Raw genomic sequence first — 16,322 nt, forward strand, 5'->3', positions numbered from 1 at the left:
TAACTCAGTAATTCACTTGCCTTCTGGACGGTATTGAGCCACTATGGTGACAGCTTGGCCGGCATTTTTCAAGGCAGCAGCTGCTTCTTCGTGAGTTGCAGCTTTGAGGTCGACACCATTTACCTGCAAAACAAATGTCAACACAGAGTATTTAGGAAAGCAAGGAGGGACACTGCGCAGAACGCGAAGGCTGGGATCTTTGAGCAGGGGCAGGGTGCTGCAGACTCCGGCACCTCCTGCTGACCTATCCTAGACCCTCAAAATTAGGTAAACTGCACAGAGAACTTGGTTGGTGGGTGGTTTATAAATATCACAGATAAATACATAAGTAATAAAAAGGCAGTGTGGTGTAGATTGTAGAGCGCTGGATTCTAGGACTTGGGAGACCAGGCTCAAATCCCCACCTGGCCATGAAGCTCATTGGGTGACCTTTGGCCCATCACTGCCTCTCAGGCTAACCTACCTCACAGGGTTGTTGTGGGGAATAAATGAGCTCCGTGGAGAAAAGACTGGATACAATGCAATGAATGAATAAATAAATAAATGAATAAATAAATAAATAAATAAAGCAAGACCTTCCAAGGGACAACCTGTGGACTGAGATGCTGGTGAGAGCCAGAACTGCCCCCCTGGTGGCTCCAAGAAGCACACTGCCCCACACTCAGTGCCCCACATGGGCTGGCTACATGCTGCCCACCTTCCTCAAGGGTCAAAAAAACAAGCAGAGTCAGAAAAAGGGAGAGTCCTGCTCTTCCCCTTTCAGTCATCTTACTGAAATTATACGGTCTCCTTTCCTGAGCTCGCCACTTAGATCTGCAGGTCCCCCTGCAAGGATGAAGGAGACAAAGATGCCTTCGCCGTCTTCTCCTCCCACTATGTTGAAGCCAAGCCCTGTGGATCCTCGATGGAGCACCAGCTTCCGTGGCTCCCTGAAAGATGGAGAGAATTCCCACCATTAGCCTGCCAATATTAGGGCTAGAACTCAAAACACCTTTTTGTCAATTAGATTTCAGTCACTTAACAACAACAACAATGGTAATATAGTAGTAGTAATAATTGTTGTTTTATTTGTACCCCGTCCATCAGACTGGGTTGCCTCAGCCACTCTGGGTGGCTTCCAACATATATAAAAAGATAATAAAGAAAAGAATAAAGAAACTGCCAGTCACGAAACTGCGAGGCTGGTCAGAGTCAGAAGCCAAGGACAGGGCCTATGAGGAATATGGTTACCCTTCCTTCTTCCACCTGCCTGTGTCTTGCTGAAGCTGATCCGCCTCCACCAGGTGGACTAGGTCCCTGAGCGGTTCTGCCTGGTGAAGCCTTGTAAGCAAAGAGTAGGGTGTTGAATGGTCACTTTAAACTGTGAAGGTTCATTATTGTTTCACAAGTTGTGTATGTCTTTAAGAGCCAGGGCAAATAACGAGACCCAGTCTTACAGCTGTGAAACATAGCAGGCGCTGCTGAGTTGTGTTAATCAAGCTGCGTCAGCAATTGGGTCTAGTATATAAGGAGCAGCACCTAGCTCCCCTCCCATTACCCTGGGGGATGGGTTGGTAGGTGGGTCATGTTTGCTGTTATCTTTAGTGTAATTGATTGATTGATCTTTATTACGGCCATTGGCCCGTCACACCACCATAATGTACTTGAACCTCCAAATTTAAAACCACCAAAACTTACAAAAAAACAGACAAGAACCAAAGCAAAACAAAAACAAAAGACCAACATCATACATTACAACAAATTTGTAGCATAAACATCGCCCACTGCTCATAAATTAATAGAAGACATCAATGGTGATATCACCTAATTACATCCTAAAACATAGATCATGGTTTAAAGGGATTATCCGAGCCACACAGGAGTCCGTTTCTCTTCTTTAGGGATAGGACGCTGACCAAGAATCTGGCAACCATGAGTGATCTTAGGGGGTCATCATCATTTAATAGATATCTCAGTGTAAACCTTGTTTAAGTGCTTTTTGAGTCCCTTTTTAATGCATGGTCTCCCCAGCAAGCTCTCTGAAGCTACTAAACTGCAAATAGCCAACATAGGGTTCCCGCAACTTCCACCATAGAGGTTCAATACGCTGATGACAACATAGTGTGTGTGCACTTTGGTTTTTGGTATACTGAGCGATAGGCCAAGTTTCCTGTAAGCTGCTGTGAATACATTTAGGATGGCCTACCGCTCAATATCCCAAAAACCAAAGTGAAACACCAACAAGCACAAAACAACCCTTCCACAGCGCCACAAATCCAACTTAATGGGGTACCGTTTCTTCTGGGCAGTTATATTTCCACACATTGATGCCGAAATCCAGCATCGCCTGAGCTCTGCAGGTGCAGCTTTCTCCCAATTGAAGCACAGAGTGTTTGAGGACCAGGACATTTGCAGGGAAACCTAAATGCTCATTTACAAAGCTATTCTACTACCAACTTTACTACATGCTTGTGAAACATGGACCACTTATAAACACCATCTCCAACTCCTCAAAAGATCAATGGTGTCTCTGAAAAATTTTACATATCACTTGGGAAGACAGGTGAACTAATGTCAGTGTAGTGGAAGGAGCAAAGATCACTCATGTCAAAGCAATGATTCTTCAGCATCAACTTCATTGGACTGGTTGTGTTGAACCATCGGTGAGTTGTTCCAGGAGCTCTGCTAGAACCAGCTGAATACTCAAAATAAACTCAAAATTGGTGGCAGCTGTAACACTAAGCTTTCATGCAACACACTTGGGAAGCAGGTTAATTGAGCAGCTCAAGGAAGGGAGTTGTCGTCATCCATGGGAATGGGATACTAGGCTCCAGGCCTAATTAGAGCAATATCAGCCACCTGTGGGGAACCTTGGCTGTGGTGGAGATCATGGCCACCTGTGGGCTGCTCTACTGTATCAAGTACATTTGCTCCAGTGCCTGGGGGCAGACAAGCCATCTTCTTGCTGGGGAGTCCGCCCCACAGAGTCCTGGAAACAGGGGCAAGGAGGGAGCCTTCAGTCCTTTCGTGGTGATTTTGTTTTTTCCTTTTAATATTATTATTATTATTATTATTATTATTATTATTATTATTATTTATACCCCACCCATCTGGCTGGGTTTCCCCAGCCACTCTGGCCAGCTTCCAACAAAATATTAAAATACAATAGTCCTTCAGATATTAAAAGCTTCCCTAAACAGGGCTGCCTTCAGATGTCTCCTAAAAGTCTGGTAGTTGTATTTTCCTTTGACATCTGGTGGGAGGGTGTTCCACAGGGCGGGCGCCACTCCCAAGAAGGCCCTGATCTGTAATAAACCACCAATCAACCTGGTAGTGTGGGAAGCCTTCTTTGGGAATCTGAGTTTCTGGATCCCTGTGAGCCCCCCTATGGCTCTGCGGGATAGAACAACTGGTCACGTTTTTCGGATGCCTGATTATCATCTTCCAAAGCAACTACTCTATTCCCCACTTAAGAATGGAAAATTAAATACCAGTGGACAACAAAAGATGTTTAAAGACGCTCTCAAGGCAAATCTAAAAAACAGGAGTATAATCACTGGCCTGCGAGTGTTCCAACTGGAGAACAGCCTTTACCAAAGGTGTCATAAAGGCGTCATGGACTTTGAAGAAGCACAAACAGGATAAAAGGGAGATACGTGCTAAGAGGAAGGAATGTTTGGCAAACCCTTGCCATGATCAACTCCTGCCTGGAAACCTATGTCCCCACAAGAGGAAGAGGAGGTGCAGGAGCCTTGAGGGACATTCTGCAAGGGACCCAGCAGCTCCCTACCTGGTGATCTCATCGTCTCCGAGCATCCCTTTGGGGATAGGGGAGTATCTCCCTGGCGACGCTGGCGGAAGGGTCTGCCCCAAGTAGGTTGATGGGCTGATGTGGTTGTCGGCAGGCTGAGAATAAGCTGGGAAGGAGAGAAATGTAGATGGTGAACTCTGTGCAAATGTCATATGTGGGAACTTAACTTATTGGCACATCAGAAAAAACTGTGCAAACCATTTGTGCTGAAGCCCAATCTTTTGCTTTCAACTCTGCCAGTGCCTCCTTCCCCCACAAGCTGCTTCCTAATGTCTGGGCCAAGCCGCCTCCTGCACTCACGGGGAGAGGGGGGGAAACTGACCTCCCCAACAGCTGGCTGGGGGGAGGGCTTCTTTGGTTGGCCATTTAGATGGGCTAAAGTTGTGCACAGGATCCAGCATTCCTTCAGCTGGACCACAGCTTCCTTGGAAATGCCTGCTGAGTTTTAAGTTATAGCATGCCTCAGTGTGTACCTCCAGATGCATCTATCTTCATTTCAAGGAGACAGCAGCCTGGGATGCTGCCACTGGGTGGAGCCTGGGGTCTCCTGCATGCAAAGCTACAGCCCTCCTGGCCCCCTCCTAAGAAAAACAACTCTCTGCACAGATACAATGAACTTGGGAGTTGTATCCAATTAAGTCCTTCCTACTCAGAGTAGGCCCATTGAAAATAATAGCCCTAAGTTAGTCATAGCCACTGTTTCAACAGACTGAAGCCTTGTTTTCTCTTAAAAACTAATGAGATGAACACATTTTCCCATATACGGGCCACCTTGAGATTTTGTAATAATTAAGTTACTATTTCTTGAAAATTTTTGCTTACGTCATCTTTTACATAACCGAAAAAAAGGAAACGGACCAACAGGCATAGAATCTGAAAATCTCCTTTTACAAGCACACCGTACAAGGTATGAATGCCTCAGTCAAAGGAAGGAGCCAAAGTGCAGTAATCGCCGGTTGCCAGAGAACAACTCACCGTTGGTGATGTCTGGCGGGGCGTAGCTGTCGTTCATGAACATGCTGGTGGGCTTTGCCACTTTCAGGTAAACAAAGTCGGAGGTGTTTTTTAAGGCAGTCACTGCTTCTTCATGTGTCACTTCCTCTAAGCAAACGCTGTTGACCTAGAGAGAGAGGGGGGAGACCAAATGAACTCATTCCTAAGAAGTCTCTCGCCCCACACGTACAACAGTAAGGAAGGAGCCTGCACTGCTCAGAATTCAACCTCCTTGTGTCTAGAAGGGCCTCAGCTGTCCACTCCGACTGGAAACAGCTTTCACTGGCCTCAACTATCATGGTTTTTTTTTTAAAAAAAAAGCCAATTTGGGACATCCAGGAGCAGTGCGTTCTAGGGTGGTCCTCTGTTCCAACAAGCCCCCACTCTGGATGACTGTCGGATGAGGGACCCTTCCTCCAAAGGTGCTCTCAGAGGAGGACAGGGCATTTATTTTGCAGGACCTTGTGCAGGTGTGGTCCCGTGGGGACCTCACAAAATCCTCCTGAAATGGTTACCCACTAACAGTTTCTCAGACTTCCTTCCTGTGGAAGTGAGTTCTGGCACTGGGATCCACCCTGTTTCTTCTGCTGTGAAGACAGGCACAAGAGGTTCGTTCAGATTCCCCACAATCTCCTTATCCTCCTCTGACTTGCTTGCCATTCAACTTTAATAATTATACTACAATCTATGGCCTTTTAAACTATGGTGGGGTATTGTTTTCTTTTGTTATTATGATGCTATTTTTCTGTTGTTATATTGCACAGTGCCCTGTGATCTTCAGATGAAAGGTGGTATAGAAATTGAATACCAACCATCCTAATCTGAGGGTCCAACTGCCGCCCCAACAGTAACCTGCTACGAACACCTTTAAAGGGCTTCTTGTTGGTCTTAATGCTTTTAGCAATGTGCTCCTTAAATTCTTTTCTTTTTAAGCACCTTACTGTCCACCTGCACTTTTTTGGCAAAAGCTTGCTCTTGCAGGACGTGCCTACAACAAAGTCCAGCAGGGAGCTCAACGTGAGCCCCCAATTCTATTCTCCCCCCATCGGGTGGAATCCTGCTTCTAAGCTGCCTGGTTGACCACAGCAGGATGCTGGCCCAGATGGCTCTCCTTTGGCCTGATCCAGCACAGAGCAGCTCTGCTCTTGTTCTCACTGTACTTTTTCATAAAGGCATTACAATGGGGGCAGCTTTATTTTATTGGCTGCAGGGCTTCCTTTGGGTTTGGCTTCATTTTCATTATTCCTTATCAAGAGCTGTCTTCTTAGCTGTCTTTAACTATGCTGCTATATTATGTAATCCTAATCTCTTAAATCTCCTGTCATTTAATTATCAGGGCTGCTTCCATTTCCACATTTCCTCTCAGTTATGATGCTCAAAACCATAATCCAAAACAAAGTCCCTTGTTTACAAGCCCAGTTCCAGGCCCGGCCCTGGACAGCCTGATTAAATGGCACTGGCTGGATTCTCCCAGGAATGGCTGAGAGCAGCACAAGGGGCCCTAGTGCACAGACCTCGGGGTTTTCTATAGTCAAGCATATCTTGTTTTCAGTTCTCTACTGCTGTCTTTGTACATCAGAGCCTCTTCTGTGGACTGACAGTGGCCTCTTAAGGACTGTCCAGCCCTCCCATGTTTGACTTCCCATATTACAGTGCCACTTAGTGGATTTTCTTAGCTGTGCAAGGTGTTCTGAGTCCCAGCAAAGAAAACTGGATACACCTGGCTCTGATAAGCCAGAGGCAGTCAAGTGAGCTTTGCAGTCTTCTCCATGATAAACCACTGACCTGCCAAGACACAGCAGGCAACACTGCAGAGATTCAGGGAGACCCCCAAGGCTGCTTTGTAGCTTAGAAATGACTCATTGGCTCCCAACAAAGAGTCCTGCATGAAAGGAGGGCAACCCCTGGCTTTGAGGACAGCCTCTGTGGAGCTGTGCCCAAAACAGAGGGATACTGCAACTTCAACTCACAGCCATCAGTTTGTCTCCAATCTGGAGCTTGCCATCCTTGTGTGCTGCACCTCCTTCAATGATCTTGGTGACATAGATGCTGTTGTCTCCAGGAATGTGCTGGTTTCCAACACCCCCAGCGATGCTAAACCCAAGACCTGCTTCAAGAGAGCAAAGACCGTCATCAGCACAACTTCCGCAGACTGTCTGCAACTCTACAACCAGCTTGCATGTCACAGTATCTGACCACAGTCCAGAGGAATGGTAGAATGGTAGAGCTGGAAGGGACCCCGTGGGTCATCTAGTCCAACCCCCTGCAATGCAGGAATCTTGGCTAAAGCACTCAGGACAGGGGGCCATTCAACTTCTGCTTAGAAACCTCCACGGAAGGAGAATCCCCAGCCTCCTGAGGGAGACCGTTCCACTGTTGAGCCGGGGACTCTGGAGCAGGGAATGGTCTGGTGAGAATCAGGCAAGGGCAGGGACCCCCCCACCCCCAGTCCATGTGCTGGAAGGCTCACAGTCATCCACCAGTGATAGCTTGGGGGTGAAGGCTGCCCACAGGAAGGCGTGGGCTCTCTTCCAGCTTCCACAGGAGCGGCTGGAATTTCCAACCCAAACCACGGACTGCTGTGTGCAGTCCAAATGCCCAGGCCTTTGAGAACTGCAGGCAGGCTAAGCACCACAAAGAGGAGCTGCAGCCACCCCCATCCCATCCCTAAACTAAGCATGGCTTGCTCCCTTCCGCCACAAACCTTTGGGGCCTTTCACGAGCTTGATCTCCATGATTTTTTCCGTTACTTGCTTTCTTCTCTTGACATGCAGCCGGACTACGGAGCCTGCCTCCTTCAAGGCTTCTACAGCTTTGCTATGCGTCACATCACGGACGTCCACCTCGTTGACACGCAAAATGCAGTCGTTCACCCTGCAGGTGGAGAGCAAAGGTGACCCTGAATGGCATCCAGGTGTGTACACACACACACACACACGTGCTTTTGTCCTCTCAGAATGCTAAACCCATGGGCTCATTGAATGGAACTCAATGATGGAAGATGGAAGGTAAGACGAAAGTACTTCTTACACAACACACACACACACAAACTAAGATTCAGTGCCACCAACATGGATGGCTTCAAAAGAGAAAGAGACAAATTCATGAAGGAGAGGGTTATCAATGGTTATCCTCTTTCTCCACCGTCAGAGGCATTAATGCTTCCAAAAACCAGTTCCTGGAAGCCACAAGCAGAGAGGAGCTGTTGCTGCACTCAGGTCTTGCTTGTGGGCTGCCCAGAATGGGCACCTGGACGGCCACTGGTAACAAGATGCTGGGCTAGAAGGGCGCCCTTTGGTCTCGGAAGGCCTCCAGTGCCACTGGCCTAGAGCCCCCCCCCTTTGGGCCTGCTGCCTGCAGCTGATGGGAACACCTGGAGGGGCACAGGTTCCCCAGTTCTGCCTTATGGCCAACCCTGGAGAGACGGCTAGTGCTGAAGGCTCCAGGCTGCTGCAAGCATCCTCCTAAGAGCCAGGAATCAGGACTGGATGAATCCCACACCAGCTCAGCTTGCTCTCTGCAGGAACAGCAGCCATGCTGCCTCTTTTCCCGGACTGTTGCGAAGATGGACATTAGATGAGGCCAAAGCCTGGAACACAGAAGGAACTGACGTACCGCAATCTTCCATCTTGCGCAGCAGCTCCTCCCGGGATGATCTTTGTAATGAAGATACTTGAGTCGTCCCCAATGTGGGGGTTGTCCGTACCTCCTGCAATGCTGAAGCCAAGTCCTGAATTGCCCTGGGGGAAGACAACCGAAGCACCTGTGATCGACCAAGAGGGACACCGACTTCAAAGTATACTTTTGGATGAGCTAAGAGGGGTTGTCAGCGTGTGGAAGGAAGCAGGAAATGATGTATGGTGCCAACATTTCCAGCTCCACAGGAAAATTAACAGTAAAAGGAATGAATTTAAACTTATTTCTTTATGATTGTTGAAACAGCACATGAAGGTCTTGGCACTAGCGAACTCTCCCCCCATCACCTTCCTGATGCTTGACGATAGCCCAGGAATCTGTCTGGCAGAAAAGCTTGCAGCTGGAACTTTCCATCTCGTTCATTTGCCACAAGGATCAGTACCTGGCTTATAGCCCCCACCCAATGCAATGGCAGCTGGACTTTGAGCAAGAATTTGAGCTGTGGCCCTTCCAACAGGCTCTACTCCAGGAGCCACGTGTGTGAGGAACGGCAGCTCCAAAAAGCCACGGCAGCAGCAGGATGGGTGCCATGAGGCCAGGCAGACCTGCCTCTCCTGCCTGCTTTGGCCAGAGCATCATGAACCACGCCAGGCAACAGAGCTCCTCTGGCAAATGGGCATTAAGAAGCCATAAGAGCAGGGCAGCAGCCAGATCCAACCGCAGCAGCCAAGAGAGGGAAGCCGAAGCAACCCCTCCCAAATAGAGAGGAAAAACAAACCCCTTGGGAAATCAAAGGTTGTAGGAGCTCCTCCTTACCCTTTCCAGTGTAATTTCTTCATATTCAAAATCTGCATCTGTGCCATTGACCTACATGAAGACAAAAGCATGGAATGTTTGTGGATCCTTCAGAGGAAGCGTGTGCAGCATGGCCCCGGCTGATGGCTGCTGACACCCTGTTTGACGGTTCACTCTGCTTGGCGCAACTGCCGCGGGGACCATGCAAGGGGAGGAGAGATTGCAAAAATATTAAGAACTCCCGTTTCCTGCTGGTGTGTGCATGCGCACGAGAGACAGAAATAAATACAAGAAGCCCCCTCCCCCCATTCCAGAAAGAGAACATTTTGTTGCTCAAGGAGCAGAAAAACACAGCAGAGCAACAGGTGCTGACAGACCCAGGGACTGACTGGCTAACTTGGAAAACACCAAATAGTTTGCCCTCTTGACCCCCTTCTTCAGAGATTGACTCTTCCTAACACTCCCTTTGGGTAGATGAGGAAAGGAAGCAGTCACCTGCTTAAGACTAGTGGTGTGGGTTTTCTGGGGAAATGGGATTGGATAAACTGTGAAGAAAACTTTCTGCTGCCTAAATTTGACTTACTGTGTTTATTTGACATATTTAATAAACAAAACTTGAAAAGTTTGCCATGCTAGTTCTATGTGCTACCGAAATATCTGGATAGTTTGTGTTTTAACAATAGCTGCAAAGTAGCTGAGGACTTCAATAAAAGTGCTGTTCAAATGGAATTCAAACAACTCCAAAGTTTTACACAATTGGGTTCCTTCATGACAAATCTTTAAGCACCAGGCAAAAACCTCCCTCTTCTCCCAGGCCTTGGGCTGATTCAACACTCTATGGCCTTATAAACTGGGAGGGGGGCTGGTTTTTGCTTGCTATTATGGTGTGTAGCTTTGTGTTTTTATACTGTAAACTGCCCTGTGATCCTCTGATGGCTTATCAATCTCCTTGTTCTGGAGGTAAAACCAATGCAAAAGAGATCCATCTGAAGGCACAATCCTGCGCTCCTGGGAGAAAGGGTGGCATGACTAGATTGAATCAAAATCTTCACACGGCCCTCAGCAGCCGGTCCTGGGCATCCCTGCAGCTTGTTCAAAATGCAAGTGCTCAGACCTTTCGGTGCCTAAACAGCTGCTTGTAGGACCACTCCTGTTCAAGCCACCAATCAAGCAAAATGCCACGTTTTGCTCCTTCCTGCTGGAAGCAGACTCTGCGTTCAACATGTGATCCTGCTTCCAGGGCAAGAGGCTGCCAGCCCAAAGTCATTAACATGTGGAACCTGATCTCCTCCAGGCTGGCTCCAGACAAAGCAAAGGCTCTCAAAGGAGTCCTTGGTGTTGCATTACTCCGCTGGCGAGGGCGACGGGTCGGGAACAAACAGCCCTCCGCCGAAGGTGCTGCTGCTGTGCTTCTGCACTATCTGAACACAGGAAGCAGAAGGAGCTGGCCAGAAAATGGGTCAGCCGACTGAGGGGCGGGGAGGCCACTTTTAAGCGCACCTGACGCTTCTGGAGTGTGGCAGCTGCAAAGACCTCTGGGCATTGCACTGGGGTCTGGCCCTGCCGGCAAAGGAGGGTTGGAAATGGCCCTGTGCCAAAACAGAGAACACCTCCCTCATGTGAGAAGCCATCCTGGGACTTGTGAGGAACGATTCTCCTCCACTGTCTCAAGATGAGCATAAGGGTGGAAGAGAGTGGGGTCATCCAGGGATTTGGAATGTGCCATTATCAAGGTGCAGATGGCACGTAACTCTGCTTCTCATTCACACAGGCATCAACAGGCCCCCCATTCATCACCTGAGGCCCTTCTTTGTGTGCCTCCTTTGAGCGGTGGAGCATGGGATCAGGCCTTCTCAGTGGTGGCTCCCCAACTGTGGGATGCTTTCCCTAGACAGATGCGCCTTTAGGCACAGTGAAGATGTGCTTCTTTACCCCGGGCTCATCTTCTAGATGAGTGGAATGGGAGCTGTGCTATGTTATTGCAGGATGGGCACTTTATTAAAAAAAATATTAATTCTTTGAAATCGTTTGGTGTGTTTTACATTTGGCATGCTTTTTTAAAAAAAAAACTGTAAGTCACTTTGAGACATTTTTTCCTGTGGTAAGCAATTAATTTTATTTTATTTTTAAATAGTTATTAGCCGCCATGTCTTGCTTGTGAGTTTCCAAAGACATCTGTCCAGCTACTGTTGCCAACAGAATATTGGTCTAGGGCAGTGTTTCCCAACCTTGGGCCTCCAGCTGTTTTTGGACTACAACTCCCATCATCCCTAGCTAGCAAGACCAGTGGTCAGGGATGATGGGAATTGTAGTTCAAAAACAGCTGGAGGCCCAAGGTTGGGAAACACTGGTCTAGGGCAGATGTAGGGAACTGTCCTCTCCCAGTGTTGCTAAACTACAACTCCCATCATGCCTGGCAATTGGCTATGCTTGCTTAGCCAATGGTAGCTGTAAGTTCAGCAACCTCTCAAAAGCTCCCCAATTCTAATCTAGTGTAAACTTTGGGTTGAACCAGCAAGACACTTTGTATGCTGCCTTTGAGCCTGGAGTTCCATTTGGCTTCCACCCACAAAACTCCGTGGCAGAGCCCTCTTCCCCTTACACCCCGGTCTGGACATCTATCTCAGCTGAGCTAGGAGCTGATGGCAGATGCCACCCCATCGTGGGGCAACCAATGCCCAGTGCTAGCTCTGCATTGCAGATGCCTCAAACCTATTAAGTGTAACTGGTTCACCCCCAACTTCTAACATGGCAAGAGATTTTCTCTCTTTCCCCACCAGAGAGAGCATTCTTATTTCCCTGCAGATACAGTGGTGCCCCGCAAGACGAACGCCTCGCAAGACGAAAAACCCGCTAGACGAAAGGGTTTTCCGTTTTGGAGGCGCTTCGTAAAACGAATTCCCCTATGGGGTTGCTTCGCAAGACGAAAAAATTCTTGCATCCCCCCGCGGGGGTTTTTTCGCTTTTTTCGCCCTTTTCTTAAGCCGCTAAGCCGCTTATCAGCTGTTCTGCTGATAAGCCGCTTAACAGCTGATCACTGGAAGCCGCTTGACAGCTGTAGCGCTAATCCGCTAAACTGTCAATGGGCTTGCTTCGCAAGACGAAAAAACCGCTATACGAAGAGCCTCACGGAACGGATTAATTTCGTCTTGCGAGGCACCACTGTAGATACATAGCCCAGGTGATATGGGAAGCTAAAGCATAACTGCCTAAATGTGGATTCACCACTTTTTTAATAAAAAAAATTAGCACAGCACAGAGCATATGTTTTCACTGAGCTTCATTGGAAAGACATACAAGGCAATGAAATATCAATAGACACTCACGTAGGTTGGGGTCTCCGAAGTTTCGGTGTTCACCACCACTGGAGGAGGATTTGCCTTAGGATTAAAAAGATAAGGGCCGTGCATTAGAAGGAATGCCCAAAGGGAAGCCACAGAGCCTTGTTTCTTTCTGGGCAGATGACTGTCGCTCCCTTTAAGGATGCCCACTCTGCAGGGCAACAGGGTCAAGCTGCCTGCTCCTGACGGCAAACACCAGGGGACACCCAGAGGAAGAGGCCAGTTGCAGCTGAAAGAGCAAAAGGGATCCCCACCAAAGCGGTTAATAAGCTGCAGCCCATTTTGAAGCCAGAGTGCAACAGACATGCTTTGCTGACGCAATCCCATATATTTCTCTGCTCTTGTGAGAAGACAAATGTTACGTGCCAGAGCAAGAGCTGGGCATCCCTTACTGCCTGCTGCACTCCCCAACCCACCTTTGAGTTCTCTTCATTTGGACACGACGTCTTCTTTGACTCTCCTCAAAAACTACTAATGTTAGCCTGTAAGCTCCTTGGGACAGGGACCTGTCATCTTATTCACTATAAAGCACCAGGACACTGGTGGTGCCATACAATAAACATTAACAATTATTTTTCCAGGCTTGCAATCTGCTTTGCCTCTGCTATAGTCACTGCTCTGTTATAGATTGCTGCCTTTAGTATGCACAGATCTGTTTGAAGCGCAGAGCAGAAATCTATATAATAAATTCTACTATTTTATTTTATGATTTCTAGGTCGGCCAGTGTCAAAGGGTCCAGCGCCATCTGCCTGGACGCAGGTCAAGCCTGCAAGCTGCTCACCTTCACATTCCAGAACAGGAAGCAGTTCTGCTGCAACTGCCCCAGACCAACAACTTGGAGAGTGCTTTGCTGAGCCAAATATAAGGAGGCATTTTTTATGTATGTGGAGAATGACTCAGCTGAGAAAAGAATTAGCCTGGATTAGCCAGCCTACCCATCTGCCTTTTAAAGCAAGGCGCGCCGTGAGTGCCAAGGCCCATTTCCCCTCCTCTCAGTCGGACCATGAAGTCAGTGGGCCTCTTCCTAGAAGAGCCTGGCCTCTGAGCAGATTCAGCAGTGGGAGCAGGTCCCCCAGCACCGCTGTGCAGCAGGAGTCCTGAGAGGTCAACAGGCCAGCGTCTTCATGGCAGGGGCCACAGCAGTTGAGCCAGGCTCCTGGGCAGCGGCTCTCCACATGGTCAGGCGGCGCTCAGCTCCTGCCTGGCCTGGGGCCTTCTGCAGGAAAAGCCTTCCCCTGCCACTGAGATGCACATGCAGTCAACCCAAGGAGGCAGTGCAAACACTCCATTCTGCAGCATGCCCAAAGGGAAGAAAAAGCTGAGTTCCAAGGACCCCCAGGACCAAACGGGCATGCAATCACAGAGACAACCATAGCAAGACAGGCCCTGGCATGCCAGGGGTGGGGTGGGGTGAGGAATAAAAACCTGTGAGATGGAAGATGGGATGAGTGTGGTCTCAGCAGGGACTGGCAGGACAGAGACAACGGGAAGAGAAAGAGGAACAGCTTCTGGTATCTAAAAGCATGAATGGAGAGAAGTCAGGAGCTGAATCGAAAGGTTGCGGCTGGAAGAGGCACTCCCCCCCCCCCACGGGCTCTCGCGGATGGAACTGGCCGCAGCGCAGACATTCCCCAAATGCTGAAGGATCACCTGAGACCCCAGCACATGTGGCTCACATTTGGGGCCGTTGTAGGCAAAAGTCCCGCAGGGGCTGCTCCGAAGACAAGCTTGCAACCCCAGCATCTTTTGGAAAACACAAACATCCACACACACATTCCCCTTTTCTTCTCACCAGCAAGGCACAACACAACGGCTCATCAAGTGATTCTGAGGGTCAAGGCTTCCTCATAAAAGGGGCTGGACTAGCTGACCCCTGGGGTCCCTCCCAACGCTCCAATTCTAAGTTGGAAACTGGAAGCGAAGGCTGATGCTGTGACATTTGTGCCCCTTTACCAATGAAGATGCTGTGCAGTGTTGAAAGTCACAACGGCTTGTCAGTTACTTTCCATGTGCCCCTTCCTTGGGCTTTCAGACCCCAATCCATAGGAGGATGCTGGAGTGCCTTGCTGGAAGCAGCAAAGACGCCCCACCTTTTCCTGTGTGGAGTCCTCCTGGGAGAGGGAGGTCTCCCTCGGAGAGGCACTGCTGCAAAGGACCCCAGGAGTCGGGTCTGCAGCTGTGTTTCAGAGACCCAGGACAACATGGAGCATTTCTGCCAGTCCCAGGCTCTCCTGGATTTGGCACTGCAAGGCGTAAGCAAGCACAACTTGTGGCACATCTGTTCTAGTCTTCTTGGCTTCCAATCAGCTGGATTTGTAGAGCTGAGGCCAAGATGAGGTAGACTTAACTGTGGCCTTAACCAGCAGGCCTCTCCCCCTCCCCCTCTGCACAGCCCCCAGCCCCCTTGGCACTGGGGGGGAGCTGGAGTCCAGCAACCAGTGGAGAGCCACAGGTTCCCGATCCCTGTGCACCCCCAATATTTTGTTTACTTTTGGTGGGTTTTTTGTTAGAAGGAAAAGAAAAAATACAGATACAAACAGTGGTTTTCCTATCAGATAATATCTTACAACCTAGTTCATATGTTAACACACACACACGTGTGTGTGTGTGTGTGTGTGTGTGTGCGCGCGCGCCCCTGGCTGTACAGAGGCTATATGAACTGACATCTTTTTTATCACTGAATTTCTCTGGTTTTGAAAAGGAAAATTGTCATTACAATGTTAGCAACTGCCGCTGCCAGATCCCTGGCAGGTGGCCATCCAGCTGCTGCTTCAAAACTTCCGCGGAAGGAAAGGCCACCCCCTGGAGAGGCTGTCCGTTCTGATGCTGAACAGCTCTCACTGTCAGAAAGCTCTTCACCTGCTTAGTAGGCCACGGGTTCAAGTCCTACCTTCAGGAGCAGCAGGAGGCAAGCTGGCTCTTCCTGTGTGCTTGCCTGGAAAAGCCTCAGGGAGCCAAAGGTGGGCCAGGCAGACATCACTATCCTGCTTGCTCAGAAGAGCTCAGCACCCACCACTCTAAATTCTGACTTTCCTGGAAACATTCTGGTGCCAAGGGGTCCAGGCCTAGTTTAAAATGTCCCTCGAGTAGCCTGTCATTCTAATGAATGCTTCATGCTGCTTTTAAATGTTTTTATGGTGTTATGCTATGCACTGCCCTGAGGATTTGCAATAGGGTGGTATATAAACACTTGAATAAATATATAATAAATGCCGCTCCCCCTCCCCCAAAAAAAGGGAGGGGGAGTTATCAGGATGCTCCCTGACCCCTGTGTCTTCACGTCCTTAATTCCACCCCTTGACAGGATCACTGGCCACTAAAAAGTAATTTTTGCGCAGCCAGCAGTCTGTAAAGCCTGGCTGCACACACATCTATCAGCAGCAACAAAGAGGCACTTGAAGAAGCATTTGAGTATCTCTTCTTCCTGCTCCCACACCCCTAATCACCAGAGCCCAGAAGCTGCTCACGCGGCACACTCTAAACCGGGAAGACAACAGATACCAAGCGGGCTGACAAAAGCGGAGCAGGGGGTCATAGTTTTGCATCCGCAAAGTCAAACCCTCCGACGTTGGGGGCCCCCGGGCTTGCTGGGAGCCAGAGCAGAACTGCGGCTGAGTGCCCCTTCCTCCCCTTGCGTCCCCCTGCCAGGGGGGAATTGGGGGGTGGGGGGTGGACCACAATGCTATTAAGACATCTCCACCTACCCAGAGGCATCCAGCACACACAAGGCTGAATCCACAATCACTCAAAAGAATAATGCACCTGC

At 49.0% G+C, this 16,322-nt stretch overlaps 1 protein-coding gene across 10 annotated transcripts in view; it reads right to left on the minus strand.

Moving 5' to 3' along the window:
- Positions 1-16,322, minus strand: part of DLG1 (discs large MAGUK scaffold protein 1) — an 82,209-nt gene that overhangs the window by 26,022 nt on the left and 39,865 nt on the right. For 4 of the 10 annotated variants that reach the window (XM_081910882.1, XM_081910885.1, XM_081910883.1 and 1 more), the window contains 10 exons: positions 13,982-14,071; positions 12,541-12,594; positions 9,236-9,286; positions 8,399-8,523; positions 7,488-7,657; positions 6,754-6,890; positions 4,766-4,910; positions 3,770-3,896; positions 773-929; positions 21-123 (listed from right to left, as the gene is read on the minus strand). In XM_081910882.1, the coding sequence (XP_081767008.1) occupies positions 21-123; positions 773-929; positions 3,770-3,896; positions 4,766-4,910; positions 6,754-6,890; positions 7,488-7,657; positions 8,399-8,523; positions 9,236-9,286; positions 12,541-12,594; positions 13,982-14,071 (1,159 nt within the window). Of the gene's footprint in view, positions 1-20; positions 124-772; positions 930-3,769; positions 3,897-4,765; positions 4,911-6,753; positions 6,894-7,487; positions 7,658-8,398; positions 8,524-9,235; positions 9,287-12,540; positions 12,595-13,981; positions 14,072-16,322 lie in introns of all 10 variants that reach the window. The other 6 variants (XM_081910888.1, XM_081910884.1, XM_081910881.1 and 3 more) reach the window with 3 other exon arrangements.

The sequence above is a fragment of the Podarcis melisellensis genome (assembly GCF_964234715.1).
Source record: "Podarcis melisellensis genome assembly, chromosome: 5".
NCBI classification, from domain to species: Eukaryota; Metazoa; Chordata; class Lepidosauria; order Squamata; family Lacertidae; genus Podarcis; species Podarcis melisellensis.